Source organism: Channa argus, chromosome 7 (assembly GCF_033026475.1).
Source record: "Channa argus isolate prfri chromosome 7, Channa argus male v1.0, whole genome shotgun sequence".
NCBI classification, from domain to species: domain Eukaryota; kingdom Metazoa; phylum Chordata; class Actinopteri; order Anabantiformes; family Channidae; genus Channa; species Channa argus.
Genome location: NC_090203.1, coordinates 10,235,588 through 10,253,954, shown reverse-complemented (window position 1 = coordinate 10,253,954; position 18,367 = coordinate 10,235,588). Strand labels below are relative to the sequence as shown.

Below are 18,367 nucleotides of genomic sequence, written 5' to 3'. Positions count from 1 at the left end.
AAAAAGCTCAGGGTGCAGTTTGTGGTTGAAGTTTTAAGTATTTGATTGTTAATAAAAATCTAACCAGGTATTTGACTTCGGGCATGCTCCCAGTCTACATTCCAGCCTGAGAGATTAAACAATTGATCACATCTGTGACAACATACTTCCTACTATAGATTCAACTGTCTTTATGGGGCTCTTATAACCTCTTCCTTGTATTTTTTTTTTTTTTGTTGCTACTATCAAACACCAGATTCCCAAGGTTCGTTTCATAACAGTGCATCCTCTTTGTAATAAGAGAAAACAAATGCTGCTTTGTTTTATAAAAACATAAAACCCTGTTCCCCTCTGAAAAATGTTGTCCTGTAAATTCAGGGTGATCACTAAGCATGATTAACATGAAACGACAACAGATCATCCTTAAAGAAATCAGTCACCACCTCTGCACAACTGAACACTTTTAACTGCAGTATATTAATCAACCTGAGCACTAATTTGTTGGCTGCAGAATCCAGTTGTTCCCGTCGGGCCAGTTGCAGAGGGCAGGGGTGCAGGTGAAAAGATGAGAGGGAGGGGCCCATCCAGGCAGAGAGACAGAGAGAGAGAGAGAAAGGAGGAGAAAGGCAACAGAAACCAAACATGACTTTGTGAAACAAAATGGATCCAGCCAAGTCCAGGTAAAGTCTATAACTTTATTAATTGTAAAGCCAGTGTTTAAGGTGAAAGTAGAGCACAGTCCTTCATGTCTTTAATGCCATCACTTTTGTGTTGCTGCTGGATCTTCTGTGGCAATTGATTATTTTATTTACTGAGTCTATAAAACTACCAGGAGGCCTGATTTTGTTGTTCCGTTTTCTGTGTTACAAATAGACATGATTCAGTTTCAGACATCTTTAGTGTGTTTAGTGGCATTAAGACAGTGATTGTAGACAGGTGTGACAGCGTGATGAAAGCACTTGTGTCAGTCCCTTGATGTTCTACAGTATATTATGAGTGGATTAGTGCAATGTACCTGTCTGCAGGATGTTTAATCATTGTGAGTGTCTTTGCTTTTACAATGAGTTTTAAAAACAATAAATATGATTTAGAGTAAGTTAGATGAGCCTCCCTGTTCCCTGTTATTTCAACATTTAAGTAACACCAGCCCAGCAGCATGTAAGAATTGAATGTAATGACTGAGGCAGTAGATTATAGTAGCTTCATGAAAAAGGAAGCACATTCTTCCATGTAACATAAATGTATTAGTTGCAATGACAGGTTTGTAGGAACTAATGTCTGTTGAATCCCAAAGTTATACTATGACCTGCAGAGGTGTGTAACTGAAGCAGGTTGCTGCTCCTTTGACTTCCCTGGTTACCTGACAGAGTCCTTGTATTTAGTGCGTCAGAGATTCAATCAAGTTTTTACATTATGGGTTTTGCATCGCAATTTTTGCAGTATTTTGGTCGAAAGTCAAACAGAATAATATCAGACAAACCTGAGGGGTCACAATAAGTAATAAGAAAGCATAAAAATCATAGTTGTATCACTAAATCCTAAAAAATTGTTTCAATAATAATAATAATAATAACAATAAAAATAATAATAATAAGTAATCCATAAATGCCTAAATAACCAACTCTTCAGGTGCCTATTGACCTGAAGGTACCTCTCAGAGTTTCAAGCTCAGTACCAAAAATGAACTGATGACATTTAGCAAATTCCAATCTGGTCACATGTGTCAATGTGTACAAATGATTAGCTATACAGAACTCAAACTGTATCCTGACTGGCATACTATTAAACTCATCTTGAAACAGCCTCTGAAGCCCGATCAATCATGTGGGCATGAATTGTCATGGTCTGATAATTCATTTGGTTTTATGTATTTGATTTATTTTTGTGCATTCTGGTGACAGGCACTGCAAAGCTTAGGCTATAAATACTGTAGTATGTAACATGGCTTACATTGATTTCACATTGAAATATAATTAACAGTGAACATACAGTAAAAAAAAAAAGTTAAATATTGTCAGTGATTAAACTGAATACACATGTAGTCTTTGATACACAGACATTGCTTTCATTTTAGAGCTCTGAAGCCAAAAGGTCAGGCCATTTTGCCCTTTTTTTGTGTAGCATTTATAAAGCTTTATCCTTAGTACACCCTTTAAAAAAACAATGTACACAGTATCCCATCATCTAATCTCTTTGCATCTTTTAAGCCTTTTCTGAAGTTTAACTGCTCTCCTCTTTGTCCTCACACCATTAACACTGTCTGCTTATCCACAGCCTTTCCTCAAAAGCTCCACATGTAAACAGTGGTGGGGGAAATGAATCATCGATGGTGGAAGAATCCGTGCCAAGGCGAGACAGTGTGGACGTGGAGAGGCAGAGGGACGCAGAGAGCAGAGAGACAGATGTTGTTGATGGGACGACAGCAGCTGCAGAGATAAACCATCACCACAGGGGGTCAGCAGACAAACACAAGTTCAATACCATTGGTTATCAGGCAAGTGACATGTAGCCACTCAAGTTCACGTTTATAACTGTCGACGTTGATGATGTACAGATGAATTTACACTTCCTATGCTACTTTGTAATTTAAATATTGAATCGAAAAACATTGTATTTTACCTCGACTACATTTGTCTGACATTTGACAGTTGTTATTTTGGATCTTTTGCAAATAATTGTTAATACAAACCTTCTAATGAGTCTCTAAAATGTGATCAATTGTTTGGTCGAAAAATCTTCTTATTCATTTCAGTGTGGAATTTTAGTCCTTTAGTTATTATTATTTAGTTAGTTATTTTTTTAAGGAAATATTTATTAGGGAATATTTAAACAAACACAATGCGTAATACTTTACCTCAACACAACACAAATAGTTTAAAATGTACATTGAACATTTAAACTATTACTAATACAGTCCTTTAATAGATCCTTTAATAGTGTCTTGCAGTATTGAAGGGAGCATTTCATATAAAAAGTGCTTTTACACTGGGAACTTACGTATAAAAAATACGTCTGTATTTTGTATTTTACATGTAACTGAATATTTCTGCACTTTCAAATGGTGTTAAAAAGTATAAGGAAATTTTGAGGAAATACCCCGTGGGTATAACATGCTGACGTGCACTGAAGTCTGTAAAAGACCAAAACATAGATAAATAAGCACAGTTTTGAGATAATTACACAGCTTATCTTATTTTGTTTATCTTATGTAAGCTTACAGTATATGTTCTTAGTCTTATGATTGTTGATTTAAACTTTGAAACATGTTTGGTCCTCTGGAATATTTAAATGAAATGTTTTTTCTTTTCCATTCCAGCGGAGGACCAAGCAGAAAGTTGTGACAGACTTTGCAACAGTGAGCAAAGGAGCATCTGCAGGAGCCAAACCTAGAACTGCACTAAGACAAGTTCTGTTTAGCCAGGGAGCATCTGACAAAAACTCAACGTCTGAGGTATTATATTGTCTCCTGCTCATCACATTTCACGCTTACATGTGTAGAAACAGATAGAGATTTGCTCTATCTGTGTCCGCCCACAGTGCCAACCACAGCGCTGCCTGTTCTTCCCCGCTGGCATACTTTTAAATGTAATGACTGACCACAAGTTTTTATTGCAAATGTTAATGAACTTCTGAGGAACTTATGATTCGCTATAACGTCAGACTTTCCGTCAGTTTTTTATTTTGGCAATTTGCTGTCTTTTCCAATCCCTCAGGAGCGAGGTCAGCTCGATGTGTTGAAAATGGAACTGGAGGCCTTTCCTGTGCCAGTCAGCCTAAAGTGGAGATGGAAGGAAGGAAGTCCAGAGACAACACTTGAGAAGAGTTGGACGAATATAGTGCAGTCTCACTCAGTACGGGCTCTTAAAAAAATATCTAGCAACATTCTTTATTTTTAATGACCCAAACAAAAAGGGATTTTGATAAAACAATTAATTTCTTTTTAAAACTAATGCCTGATCAAGCTTATTACTTTGTGCCAAAGACCTCAGCTGTTGTCTGAAATGTCTTAAAAACACAATAACCAGCACTGGGAGACATGTTTTTCAATACAAAGAATATGATTACTGTAGTAAGTCTGAGTCATGCAGCCAGCTGAACATAGTCAAATAATCTATTTACTCCAGACTAATTCTTGCATAACACTACTTTGGAGTTTGGAGAAATGGTCTTGCTTTTTTCTCTTGATTTAACCTTAGAAGGACTTCATGGTCTTGAGAGGCTGGGAAAGCTGGAACGCATTAAATGATTCACTAATACTTTGTTTTTGTTTTTTGTGTGATTGTTTGACAGTAAGTAAAACAGAATGTTGCCAACCTAAAACTTTGCCATTTTACACATTCCCTGATAATATTTAGCAAATGTCTCAAATTCTTTCCTTAGACATTATCCAAGATGCAGAGACACCAACAGGAGGCGCTGTGGGAGTTTGTCCACACTGAACTCACGTACATCAACAAACTAATAATCATCAAAGATGTAAGATATCAATCTCTAACTCCTTTCATGATAAAAAAGATGTTTGATGTTTGACACATCTGAAAAAGGATTTCCCACACAATGTTTACCAATGCTGTGTGTGCCTTTCACAGTTGGTTGTTGCTGCTCTTGTCAACCTGCATCAACATGGATTTCTCTCGGAGGTCAGTCCAGAGAGCATGCTGCCTCATCTACATTGGAACATAAACAAATATACCTGCGGCAGAGCTCACTCAACATGCAGGGCTAGTTTCCACTGATCTGCATACCATTGACATACATTGACTTACACGAGAACATCCGCTCAAGCTGATACATAATACAATACACGAAGTGGAAAATTAAGCACAACAAAACATTTCCACTGACAAGACGGAAAATATCAAAGAGCATGGGTATTTAACATTAACGCTATAATTTTTATTTTTGTTTTGACTTCCTGTTGCAACAGGTGACCCCTGAGCTGCTTTTCTCCAACCTCTTCTCCATCCTCACTGCACACCAGCTCTTCTGGAAGGAAGTAATTTACCCCATGTTACATGAGGCTCAGACTACAGGCAAGCCCTTTGACCCCATGAGATTAGAGGCTGGTTGTCTGCAGGTAAGAGCTCACTGTCTTCAAGGTTACATTCATATGTCAGTCAGTAATGGAAATGACTGTATCCTACCCCCTAAGTCTTTATTAAAATAATACAAAAAAACAGCTCTAAGCAATTGTACTGCTTAGACTGTACAACTGCTGACTGTACTGGTTACTGTTCTGAGCATGCCTTCAGCACATGCAATATGTGATGAGGCCTGGCTTTTTTCCAGTTGCGTGTGAATGCATTTTTGCATGTTGCTTTGTACAAAAAGCATTTGCCAAATGAAGAAAATATAGGTTGATTTCTTTAAATGCAATGCAGTTCTGCAGAGATGCACCTGAGTAAAGTCATCTTTGTCTATTATTCCACTGCTTTTCTGCATAGGTAGTAGGAGTACACAAGTATACAAGTCAATACTCAAGTAAAGACACCAAGTACTTGCCTAAGCAATGCTCCATGTGAAACAACTACTCCACCAAGAGTTTCTATATGTACAAGTCTAGTCCAGATTTTTTCGACAGACTCTCTATTGAGAACAGTCTGGCAAAGAAAATTACACTAAATAAGGATAAAGATCAAAGAGACAAAAACCAAAATAGTGCAACACATTATAGTGTGTTATATAAGAATCTACATCTGCATAAAGTAGTGGAACAAAAAGACAAGCTTCCCATCTGACTTGCAGTTACGTTAAAGTATGTTGAAGTGCTTCAAAGTTGTATTTAGGTGTAATAATGGACTAAATAAGTAAATTAAGTTAGTTACTCTGCATTTCAACTAGGTTATGTGACATGTTTTAATCCACCAATTTGATTTGATAGTTGAAGTTTCCAGTTACTTTGCATACTTAGATGTTTAAAAACCCATTTGTGCATGACAGAGCTGCAACAAAGGCCAAGTGCTAATTAAGTTAAAAATCCCCTGTAATTACACTTTGAAGACATACAGAAAGATTGCTATTAACAAGAAATTGTGTCTAAAATGGTATTTCCAAAAAAAAATAAAATAAAAAATCCACTTAACATGGTAAAAAAAAAAAATACATGTACTCTTGCACTCACTAAAAACCCCACAGAGTTTATCTGGTACCAGCTGAATCCTACTTTAATAAAAAGTTAACTCTTTGTATATGTGCACTGGATCGGTTACATTTCCATCAAAGGCTGCATGTTGAACCTTGACTAACCTCCAGCACATTCTTCTTGTATCAAACTCAATGGCTTTTACATAAAGTGGTACTTCAGTGAGTTAGTTTTGTTTGCTCACTGTGTATTCAAGACTGTTTACCAGATCTTTATGTGTAAACTTTCTTTTTATCCGTAGTTCCATGAGCGTTTCTCCTGCTATAAGGATTACTGTTGGGAGGAGGAAAACAATTTAGAGTTCACGCGCAGGCAGATGGAGAGCAACCCACATTTCCTCACTTATGTTCAGGTACAGTAAAGCACAAGTGATCAATATGCATGGCATACAACACAAGCACGCACAGATTTGAGGATGAATCACTCTCCCACACTAACCCTATTGTTACCTGAATGGAATTCAGTGTAATGACTAACTGTTCTGTTATTATTGTGTGGTTTGTGTTGCTTACATAACACCTTCTCATAGCTGCTTCCTGAAGGGCAACCTCTTGTCACACCAACGTCTTCTCCAAATGATTCAATTCAACAGTGGTTTGAAGGATTTCTAGTTCACTACACTGAGTGCAGGACAACGGGCTGCAAGACTAGAGGCACTGTCCTGCACACACAAAAAAAACAACCACAATGTTGATCTTTAACACCTGCAACAATTGAATGTTCTTCATATAAACATAGCACCCAGTATTACTATTAGTATTTGCAGTATAACCAATGCTAAAGAAAAGAGCATATATTTCAACAGGTTCCGCACACAATTTACCACTTGCTTTTTCACTTATGTCATACCCTCCTAGTGTCAACCTGAGTAGGAGGTGATATTGTTTGACAGTTACTGTATAGACACATTTTGCCAAGAAATGGTAGAGTACTCGGTGGGCGTTAAGGGTCTGGTTGTTCACATCACACAAAACAAAAACAACCCCCCTCGTTGTAGTCTTTCTTTTGATGGAAGCGGCTTTATTTGTCATGCCTTTGCAATATCAATATACATCACCTCAAATGCAGTAGAGGTGAATGGAAGAATTAATTCTCCCAAAATTTGATTTTCCAATATTTTATGAAGTTAAAACAATTTTTTTAAGGTTTGAGAATTCAAACCAAAAGTGTCTGGATGGCTATAGTCTTTAGGCTAATTAATGATGCTGTTTGGCTCTAATTTCCACTGAGTCTTTCTTTTCATATGTTTGTAATAATTTTTCATTCACATTTTAAAAGACTTTGTCATAAAACACTTCCTGTCTGAAAAGGTCCATGTTAAAGCTGTGTTATTGTGTTTTTGTCCTGTCCAGTGGGTGGAAACTCATCCTCAGTGCGAGCGGATGCGGCTTGGGGACATGCAGGCCAAACCCCATCAAAGGATCACAAAGTACCCTCTGCTGCTCAAAGCTGTGCTCAGATCCACCCAGGACCCACATGTACAGTACACTCTCAGAAGCATGGTGAGGATCAAACACTTAATTCAGCACAAATTAGTTTTCCTTTACAGATCAACAAGCTTCATCAAGCCCACTTTATTTCAGTTATCCAGTGTAAATGGATTTTTGGAGAGTATCAACGACTATCTGAAGCTCAAAGACGAGGAGCTTGCTCTCTCCATCTCTGCTCAGAGAGTGGAAGGATACAAGGTAGAAGGAATAAATGAAGAAATTGACAAGGTAAAACATTGTTTTCTTGAAAATACCTTTATAAATAATTTGATGAGCAGAATTTTCTTTTGCATGTGTGAATTATCTGGAGTCCACATTAGTGAAAATTTTATTTGTTCAAATCTTCAACTGAAGCAAACTTTTCACCTTTGGGCCTTTGTCATAGAAGACATTTTGACATGTGAGAAAAGCACAGGTGTCAGTTTTGTTCATGCTGGTTCACTGAAAGTGTTTTAATAAACATTTGCACATTTCAAATTTAACGTAAGATATTAAATCTACCTTTATAAGGACATATAACACACTACCCAACTACAGTAATTTTTGCTGCTAAAAAGTCAGCAGTGAAGCTACACAGTAAAGCACACAATTTATTTATACCATAATATAAAATTTATACCAAATACAAAAGAAAATTAAAAAATCGTCCTAAACAATCAAATCATTAAGAGGAGACGTGAGATGTCGGGCAGGTTAATAACACTACAAAACAATATACTGTAGATCTGCAGCAATATTCTGTAAAAGCTATTTCTTATTATCCGTAGTGTTTTCCTTTGTCAGCATGTAAAAGAGATCTCCCAGTTTGATCTAACATGCCCCATCAGTGGAGTGGGTCCTAAGGTTGTTCGCAGGCTGTTGCTGGAGGAGAACTTGAAGATTCGAGGCAGAAAAGACAGCAAGGTGACCAGGGCTGCTGTAGGAAGTTACTCCTCATTTAAATATTCCCTTTAGACCACCCTTTTGTAACTGTTTCCTTTTTTGATTTTCCTTTCACATGGTTTGATGCAGCTGGAGGTGGTGGCTCTACTTTTCTCAGATGTGCTTCTAATGACCAAAGTCCAAAAGAAAGGAGAACGGCTGAAGGTGGTTCGGCCTCCTCTCGCCCTTGACAGAACACACTGCGTAGCACTGAAAGATGGCTGTGAGTAATGTTTACTTGTAGACACTGAACCAGGTAAATTGAATTCTGTGTAAATGTAGTTCTCATAATGATGTCTCCCCTTCTCTCAGGTTCTTTTGTTCTTGTGGAGGTAGGCGAGCTCTGCAGTGTTATGAATGTCTACATATTTGCAGCCAGCACCTCAGAAAGCTGCTCCAGATGGGTGTCCGCCATCCACAATGCAAAGGTAAAATCATTACTGACCAAATATTCATACTGAATGGTAACTAATGGCCAAACACAGAGCATATGAGGACTTGTATGCTAGGTTATACACTAAAGAGGGAGAGGTGGATTTGCAAAAATTGGTGAGGCAAAGAGATATAGATAGAAAGGATGGGCAGCAGGTTCGGGTGGTTAAAAATAAGGATAGAAATGTATTGGCAGATGCCAGGAGTGTGATGGAAAGATGGAAGGAGTACTTTGAAGAGTTGATGAATACGTAAAATGAAAGAGAACGAAGAGTAAAAGGGGAGACTAGTGTGGAGCAGGAAGTAGCAAAGATTAGTAAGAGTGAAGTGAGGAGGAGAGTGGAAAGGCAGTTGGTCCTGATGACATACCTATGGAGGTATGGAAGTGTCTAGGAGAGGTGGCAATAGAATTTGATGTTCGATGTTGTTCGACTTAGAGACAGTGGCACTGAAGAAAAGACAGGAGGCAGAGCTGGAGGTAGCAGAGCTTAAGATGTTGAGGTTCTTTTTGGGAGTGACAAGGATGGACAGGATCAGGGATGAGGACATCAGAGGGACAGCTCATGTTAGATGTTTTGGAGATAAAGTCAGAGAGACCAGATTGAGGTGGTTGGACATGTTCAGAGGAGAAACTGTGAATATATGTAGAAGTATGATGAGGTTGGAGCTGCCAGGCAGGAAGTCTAGAGGAAGAGCAAAGAGGAGATTTGTGGATGTAGAGAGAGAGAACATGAAGTTAGCTGGTGTGAGAGAAGAGGATGCAGTGGACAGGGTGAGATGGAGGCACATGATTCGCTTTGGTGACCCCTGAAAGTAGAAGAAGAATGGTACTCTCTTTTCAGTCCTGTTAGCAGTGCAGCTATTGGAAATGAACCCAGTTCATCCTCGACTTTTGTCCAGACTGATCAAAGTCAATAACTGTTGGATACAGTTAATAAAAGATTAATCCTGTTACTGATGGATCCAAGTGGTAACTTACTTGGTGAAATACATCAGTTGCAAAACTTCATTGTTCACACAGAAGAAATTCTAATTACTCTGACTTACATTATTGCCTATATCAAATGTAAAATTTGCATGCTAGACTATAATAGTGCTTCCTACTAAAGGGAGTGTTTCATTATGAACTATAGAATTTATACCAAAGGTCTGTTGTTTCTAAGTACAGACTCTAAAACAACATTAAGAGGTGGTTCTAATGTGTTGCCATCCTATCTAAAAAGACTGAGGGGCCTAAAATATTACAACCATCTCTTAATATAATGCACACCAATAAGTCCAACACAATGAACACATAGAATTACAACCTTTCTCAAAGTTTCAACTAAAAAATCAGAAATTATAACTTTATAAGTAGAATTCATTGCAGAACTGCTGTACTGAAAAATGTATTTCTTTTTCATCACTATGCCGTGTTGACAGGAAATTGTAAGGAACCTGAGACAGAGAGAGACAAACCGACAACTTGAGAACTGGAAATTTCAGCAGTTTGAAGCCAGATCTAGTACAGATGTTGAGCCTGATGATTTAGACACAGATCAAACTTTTACACAGTCAGATGAAGAAACCTTTACAGATGAACCTACTGATGAACAAATTTCACACCAGTCAATGAACGGGATGTTGGAATCTCATAATGCAGAAGAACACTGTCAACCTGATGATTTCGCTTCAAACAAGAGTGGATCAGCTCATTGGCTCCCACAGCCCATCCACAAGAAACATAAATCTGTGCATAAGAGATTGTATGGTCATCAACAAATGGTCAAAGGACCTGAATGGATAGAAATGGGGTTGAGAGGAGATCAAGGTGGGAACCAGATAGAGGAAGAAGACAAAATAGTTGAATCTCAGATGACAAATGAGCAAAGAGTGGCCTTTAACCACCGGGCCTCCCATCTGGATAATCTATTTCGCAGTACTCCTGCAGATTCCTCAAGATATAACCTAAATGGACCCCATGCTCTTTCATTAGGTGAATTACCAGATGTTGACTACCCAACAAACGAAGATAGCACTTTACAATGTTGCGATCAACCAACAATATCCAGGGAGGATATTGAGTTTCAAAGACTTCCCCAGGAAGTAGGAATATCAACAAGGAGAAACTCAGATTCCCAGTCAGTCAAAAGGGACACCAGCAGATCTTCCATCCCCAGTGATTCTGATGATATGGAGACTTTTAAGGAGTCTTGGGGATTCTTTAAAAATTTAAAGTCACCCGGGTTACAGAGAAAGAGGCCAGTGAGCACACTTCAGAACCCCTTGGCTCCGACAACAAAGCATGAGTCAAGAGAGACATTTGCTGCTTCCAACAGCAACTCTTCCCCTTACTATGGCTCAGACTACAACCTAAACAACAAAAGAAAATCGATTTCTACTGGCCAAAGTAAGGATTCACACCGGGTGCTCAAACTAGGCTCCTTAAAGTTTAACCAAGGTATGTTTTGGAGCATGCATGATAGAGTGCTTACAGATTACCAAGCCTTGTCAGAATCTGAGCTGCCTGATCCAGACTTTCAAAACAAGAAACTCAAAATGAAAACCCAAAGAAGGTCCTCCATTTCTGGCACTGGCACTGAAGAAAGTTATAGACTTCATCTGACCTCCAGTAGCCTGTGTACTTTACAACAAGAACAAAAAAACCCTTCTGTCATATCAGAGAATAATCTAAATGGACCCCCCTCACCCCTGGAGGGTCTTCTGGAGAGAGCCAAAGGACGACTTAGGGACCGAGATGGGTTAAAGAGAGACAGAAACTTAAAAACGACCAATATGAGCTCAGGGAATCTTTTTCCTCCCCCTATGTTTTCCACTACACTCTCACCATCACCCGGTGATGGAGAAAGAGACACAGAGTTGGGCGAGAAGGAGGTGGAGCTCACAAGACATCGTGCCTCCACAGTGAGTGAAGGATGGAAGGAGCAGTTGGTGGATGAAGATGATGATGAGAGGAGGAATGGGTTAGTACCTCATGCATTATTTATCGTGTAACTGATTTATATTTATATAAGAAAGTACAAGTACACCTCCGAAAGCCACTCCTTGCATGTAGATAATTTTCAACTGAATTTAAGGCAGCGAGGCTAACACAGAATCATTTGTAGTCATCTCATTTAGCCCAGTGTCACAAGGGGGGCTGGGTCTTGTAATTTGAACTTTGAACCTAAAACCAAATTAAATAATAACCAGAATATTGGGTGATTTTCTGTAACTGTGAAATTACTGCTGTTACTATGTTACTACTACTGCTAACACTACTACTACCACAATGCTATATATTTACTTTGCTTTACAGTAGTTACTAGATGCTTTACAAAAAACAATAAACATAAAAACAAAAGCTGAATTCTGTTCAAATTTGCGCCCTGACAGTCAGAGGACCGACAAATCCTGGGTCGATTGTGTGTTTGCTCTAGGCCGTGATTGAAAGGTTCCTGACTTAAGCCTAGATCCTATGTTTGCAAACAACCCTGATGATCTTATCTTATAAACCAAAACAAAAAGTATCTAATCATATGTTATAGCACCTCACTATATCTGTTGCTGAAGCTTGTACTCTTCACACTTTTACCTTCTTTGTAATTTTTAAACAGTCACATCTCTACTATTGAAATTAGTTTTCATTAAAGTGTAGGCAGATAATTAACACGTTATTCTGTGAGAATGGAAACTTTAATTTACCCTGATGTGTTAATTATGTTTCTAATATCTGTTTCTAACACTGTATGCATCATTAAACTAAAAATTGAATTCATTTTGAATAACATAAAATATTTCTGTCTTTGAAAGTTCTTTTTTTTACACCTGCATCCAGTTTTTCATACAGTTTCTTTTGTATTTTTAATATAACTAACTGAATTACTTCTCCGGGGTTAATCCATTTCTCTCATTTTCAATAAATGTCTTTAATTCATCAGGGTATAATTTAGATATCCTTCAATTCAATATTGGATGCACCCAAAGGCCTTGTACATAGGCATCATAAACAGCATTTCTTTTCATAATTTAAAAAATATCTAATTGAGATAAATTATGGAAGATGGAGTGGTGGCACTTAAGACCAGGTCAGTATTTAGAAGCAGTGAGACTTCAGTCACAGCAAATGTTAAGGAAAAATCATTTATGGCCTATCTTTTTCTTTAGTGTTGTCTTTATTGATGGGGAAAATGTGGACTGGTCAGGCTGGTGCTTTGATGATGATGAAGTCATGGATCATTTACAAACTGGAGGCGAAGGACTTCTGGAGGGCATCAACCGATCTTTGAACCATTTGCATCTTCAGAGACTTTCAGAGCAAGAAGACGGGGAGTGTAGCCAGGTGTAACTGTAAAGCTGCACCAAAACAATCTGTGCAGACTCCTATTGTTGCTGATCCAGAACTACTGCCATCATAAGAATTGTATCCGGTCTATGAATGTGAAATTCAGAAAGATTTCTTTGAACAAATAAAAAATGGATACTGCAGCAAATGTCTAGTTGCCATCAACATAAAAATATTTACTCTGAATTCATGATCACTAAAGATTCTGTAATGTAAAATAATGTTAAAAGTTCTTTGAATAATACATCTGATCAGTATTTAGTGTAAATATAATAATATAATATAATAATAATAATATAACATTTTTTATCAGTGACTGTATTTTTATTATATATATATTATGTATTTCCCCTCTTACCCACCCAATAGATTCAGATTGTACATTTTATGGTGTAATAAATAAAACCACCTCAACTTTTGTTAAATTTACTTTATTTGTCTTACATTTGCTTCCCATTGTGTATTATACATGCAAACCAACCTTTACATAAACAATCAAAATATTTACAGCTGAAATGACAGTTTTAATGTACCATATTCCACATTATTGTTATTAATACAGTACTGCTACAACATGTGCTCTGAAAATATTTACAAAACCTGTGCAAACAAAAGTCTCCCAGCGTATAATGCAGGCTAGAAGAGAAGAGATTTCACTTCAGTTTAGCACTGTGAAAGTTTCCCTGCTATACCGCTGAATAATATGTCTTTACTTTTTCACTCGGGTCCTTTCTCTCTCCTCCCGCTCATTGGAGATAGTATGAACAATAGTCTCCAAAGCAGGGTATTGAAAGATCCTTTTCCTCTGCGGAAACAAAATATGCAAAATTGTTAAAATATGTGACATGAAGTAGAATTTAAGATCCCTTCTGTATGGACTAATCTGCATTACTTTATTTCTGTTAACTTCTGTCTTGTTTGTCTTTTAACTCTCTTTATTTATTCATTCCTACTTTCCATATACAATTGAAAATCTGTAAGGTTATTTATTTCTAGCAAAATTCATGTATATTATTTTCTGGAATCAAGTGACTTATTTAGAAACGAAGAGACAATCTCCCCCGTTTTAAAGATTTTGCATCTGTCCAACAGCTCAGTGGAAAAAATTGTTAAAAGGTTGGAAACTGAAAAGCTTTTTCTATTTCTATTCTCCCCCAACTCAAAAAATCATGAATGAGGAATGAATGAGTTGTTGACTGAAGTACAGATAATTACCCTTTGGTGATTCTTGTACATCTGAGCAAGAATCATCAGCAGAACCAGGAGAAGAAAGCTGAGACCAACCACGGCGGCAGTGTTGTGTGATGATCCTGATGATTTTCGTCCACTCAGACCACCTGTAAGGTAAAACAGAAAGATGTGAGAGGGTGCAAAATTACATTTTTGTACATTCAGTCTATAATCAAAGTTTATACAACATAAGGAGAAAACTTACTCATCAGCTGAACATGGTGTGTTACATTTCCTAGTATGCCTTCTTTACCATAGAACAGACACAACCATTCGCCCTGGTTCTCCTCTGACACCCCACTGATAGTGAGAGTCTTCCCCTTCTGGATGGACTCAACTGACTTGGTGCCATTGAGATCATAGGTCACGCGAAGCCATTCGTAGTCAGTGATGTCACTTGTGTCCGACAGTTGGCATTTCAGTGTCACAGACCCTTGTTTCTTTGACATGTTACGGTCAACTGGAAAAAAGACAATAACGTGTACTGTTGGAAAACAATCCAGTGAATTTTTACTAAGGCGTAAACCAAATTCATGATGGCTTACTTACTTCTGGCAACAATAAGCTGCATAGTTCGGGTCAGCTTTTGTTCTTCCACTATCCCAGAGCACCTGTACCTGCCCTCATCCTCCAACCTAACCTCCATCAAACTGCCAGACCTGTCCCAGGGGTACTGAGAGTATGACAAAGACGGAGAGAAAGAAGGCGGAAGGCGGCCGGGAGCAGGGTTAAAATGAGACCCAGGTTTCAGTTTCTCCCAAACTGCTGAAGAGGGAGCTAAATCATTGGAAAAGACACATGGGAGCGTGACTGCAGATCCCACAGCGGCATACACCTTGGTGTTGTCATCTGATGGCTGGATGATTCCTTAATGGGCAAAGAAAGCATCTGTGTTAGCATCTGCCGATAAAAACCTTTTCCAGCAGCTTAAATATTTCGGTCCTGTACATATTTTTCTTCGGCATCTCACCTTTCACAGACACAGTTGCTGAAGCTCTTGCCTCTTTTCCCTTAAAGCTGACAACACAGGTCCAGTTTCCTGACAGCTTTGCAGTTGCCTTTTCCTTCACAACACTTTTAGCTTCATCCGTGTTTGCGAAGATTTCCGTCTGAGGCACAAATGGGCTGTTGTTTAATATCCACTGCACAGATGCCCCATGAGGCCAGGGAGAAACGTTGCAAGTGACAGACACATCCCTTCCCCATATCGGAACTGGTGGGGAGACGGTCACTGTAAATGATTCAGAAGAGAGAAAAAAATTAGTGACATTAAAATACAATTTCAATTTCTAATACAAATATGCAAACTTCCCAAAAAGAGAGCTCTGGGTTGAACATAGGTTTGTGCAATGTTTATGGGTATAAACTGATTTTTATTTCATTCTCAACACTTATTTGACACACTTAACACAACACTTAATTACTTCAAGGAAAGAAACTGAAATATACTGAGTTAATGCTTCATCAATACCTTAACTAATAGTTGACTCTTCTGTATCTGTGCATAAGTTTGTTACCTTTAATGATTCTAAGGTAGACAAGGCTTTCAGTAAACTGGGCTCCAAATTCCAGGCGGCAGGAGTAAAAACCTCCATCCTCCTCCGTCACTTGGCTAATTTCGAGATTGTAGGCCCCTTTTTCATACTGGGAATGGGGACATTGTATGCGGCTCCCTTGGCTCCCTTTCTGTGACCAGCTTGCACCCCAGTACTGCAGACCGCTCCTCTCCTTTCTCCAAACAGTGCTGTGGATGGAGGTGTCAAAACAGGTAATTGTTATAAGCATACAGATGCAGGTGGTGAAACATGTGATTGGAAGAATGTGTGGTTGTTAAAATTAGAGAGGAACTGAAGAAAACACACAGATAAGTGAGGATTGAAACGAAAAGTTGCATCATACCCTTTGTTAACTTTACTCCAGATGATGGCAGGGGGAAAGGAGGACCAAGGCTTATGAGTACAAGGTAGGACAGCCACAGAGCCTTCGTTAGCAAAAATCTCAATGTCCTCACATTGAGCTCCTGAGGATAAAAAGATACCACATTTATTTTTTTCAAGTTTGCAAAAGAGATTCTGTCAACTTTGTACACATTTTATAAGATATTTGCATTTAAAAATCATGAAGTTACCTGTCATAAGAAATATAATCGCCCCAAACATGAAACACTCCAAAAGCATCATATTCAGTTTTCACTCTGCACTACTGTTCAAAATAATTCACAAATTAAAATCCCTGAATGTATTTTTCTCTGCTTCCAAAAATCTTTCTCTACACTTGATGTGTTCTCTGTTGTGTTCTCTGATGCGTTTCTTTAGGTTTTGTCTCATCAGGTATATATATAAGCCTGTGGGCATTGATGAGGGCGGAGTGCTTGGTAGTTCCTCTGTAGATCATGTGACTTCAGCTACAAGCCAGGCTTTGATGCGGTCTGATTTTTTTTCAGCCTGGAAACAGTAAGACAGAGATGTAAACAGGGAGACCCACTTCCTCCCACGGATTCTCTCTACTTCACTGCTCCCTTTTTACATTGAACACACTGTGAGATATGTAACATTAAAAACACTAACATTATTTGAAAGCACAAGTTAAAATGCAGCATGTGGGACCATGTTTAGTAGAATATGTAGGACGTTTGTGAAGTGTGTTGGACCTCAAAGTTGTCCTTTATAGAGATGTTGTAATAGATTGATAGATAGTATTCAATGTTATATATAGTCTACACACACTGCTGCGACTAAAACTTGTTTACAAATATCTTCTGTGTCATTCATGGAAGTTCTAGCTGTTTTTGAAACCGAGACGACAGAATTGCAACATCAAACCACTTTGACATTCCTCCGTCACTGCCAGTCAATTACGTTTACAACCACTGGTTAACTCACAGCCCTCAGCATCATCAATATCATCAACATCAACAGCAGCATGGGAACAGGGTCATTTAGTAACATTTTATAATGTTCAAATGATTACACATGAAAGTGAATCATCCCCTCCATTCTCACTTCTCTGTTTTCCTTATCGTCAACTGTTATATCACTGTTAAGTAGAAACAGGCCTACACTGCCGGTCAAACATTTATCTATCCCGCCTTGATTTCAGCAGTATTTATTAGATATCAGAAAAGGTTGTAAATTTGAAGATATAGGCATGAAATAGATTGAAGTTAATAGAGAACTGCTACTGTTACTGAACTTAACTGAACAAGAGAAAGTGTTTGTGCTACTGAGGATATGATGGTAGAGTCTGATACCCACCCCACATCATCAGGAAAAGAAAGAAAAAGCCTAATTCTCTAAAAAGGTTTAGTTCCATAACAGGTCAAAAATGTTACAGTTAAATAATTCTTGGTTTTTGGCTCAATGCTCATCATTAGTATTGGTGAGTGAGAAATATGAGCATTTTTTTCACTGAATAATTACAAATAAATATATGAGTACTTCAGAAAGAGTAACTCCTGGTAATGTTAGAATAGGTAGTATTTTAAAATTGGCGCTAGTAGCTCTGGACTTGAATTTAATTTCAAAATGTATTGCTTTAACTAGCAAATAATAAGTAACTTGGTAGCTATTTTTTTGTGTTAGAACTCTGCAATTTACTCACCTATAAACATCTGTATGTAACCGTACACTGTAAGCTCATTTACTGTAGGGATATTTCCAATAATGTGAAATCTTTTATCAATCTAACAAAATTTACAGTGTAGAGATAGATAGATATATAGATAGATAGATAGATAGATAGATAGATTAGATAGATAGATAGATAGATAGATAGATAGATAGATAGATAGATAGATAGATAGATAGATAGATAGATAGATAGATAGATAGATAGATAGATAGATAGATA

The 18,367-nt window shown here is 37.9% G+C and overlaps 2 protein-coding genes across 2 annotated transcripts; one reads left to right on the top strand and one right to left on the bottom strand.

The window, feature by feature from the left end:
• The first annotated feature begins 82 nt into the window (after positions 1 to 82).
• On the top strand, positions 83 to 13,707 carry plekhg6 (pleckstrin homology domain containing, family G (with RhoGef domain) member 6). The gene is made up of 15 exons (XM_067509373.1): positions 83 to 659; positions 2,254 to 2,473; positions 3,296 to 3,430; positions 3,693 to 3,830; positions 4,360 to 4,455; positions 4,569 to 4,619; positions 4,907 to 5,056; positions 6,363 to 6,473; positions 7,474 to 7,623; positions 7,705 to 7,839; positions 8,395 to 8,514; positions 8,623 to 8,755; positions 8,845 to 8,960; positions 10,387 to 11,927; positions 13,111 to 13,707. Exons 1-15 carry the CDS (start codon positions 640 to 642, stop codon positions 13,289 to 13,291), a joined length of 3,297 nt encoding a protein of 1,098 aa, XP_067365474.1. The 5' UTR covers positions 83 to 639; the 3' UTR covers positions 13,292 to 13,707.
• LOC137129924 (lymphocyte activation gene 3 protein-like) lies at positions 13,704 to 16,856 on the bottom strand. The gene is made up of 8 exons (XM_067509375.1): positions 16,647 to 16,856; positions 16,418 to 16,538; positions 16,036 to 16,262; positions 15,489 to 15,749; positions 15,068 to 15,385; positions 14,724 to 14,978; positions 14,504 to 14,625; positions 13,704 to 14,093 (listed from the first exon to the last, which is right to left on the bottom strand). The coding sequence occupies exons 1-8, from the start codon at positions 16,696 to 16,698 to the stop codon at positions 13,998 to 14,000; spliced, it is 1,452 nt and encodes a 483-aa protein (XP_067365476.1). The 5' UTR covers positions 16,699 to 16,856; the 3' UTR covers positions 13,704 to 13,997.
• Between the last annotated feature and the right edge of the window lie 1,511 nt (positions 16,857 to 18,367).

Coding starts and splice junctions, on each gene's coding strand:
- plekhg6 (XM_067509373.1), top strand. CDS start 640: ATGGATCCAGCCAAGTCCAG. Junction 4,620..4,906: donor AACATGGATTTCTCTCGGAG/GTCAGTCCAGAG, acceptor CTGTTGCAACAG/GTGACCCCTGAGCTGCTTTT. Junction 11,928..13,110: donor GATGATGAGAGGAGGAATGG/GTTAGTACCTCA, acceptor CTTTTTCTTTAG/TGTTGTCTTTATTGATGGGG.
- LOC137129924 (XM_067509375.1), bottom strand. CDS start 16,698: ATGATGCTTTTGGAGTGTTTCATGTTTGGGGCGATTATATTTCTTATG. Junction 16,263..16,417: donor TGGAGTAAAGTTAACAAAGG/GTATGATGCAAC, acceptor CTCCATCCACAG/CACTGTTTGGAGAAAGGAGA. Junction 14,094..14,503: donor TGTACAAGAATCACCAAAGG/GTAATTATCTGT, acceptor TTGTTTCCGCAG/AGGAAAAGGATCTTTCAATA.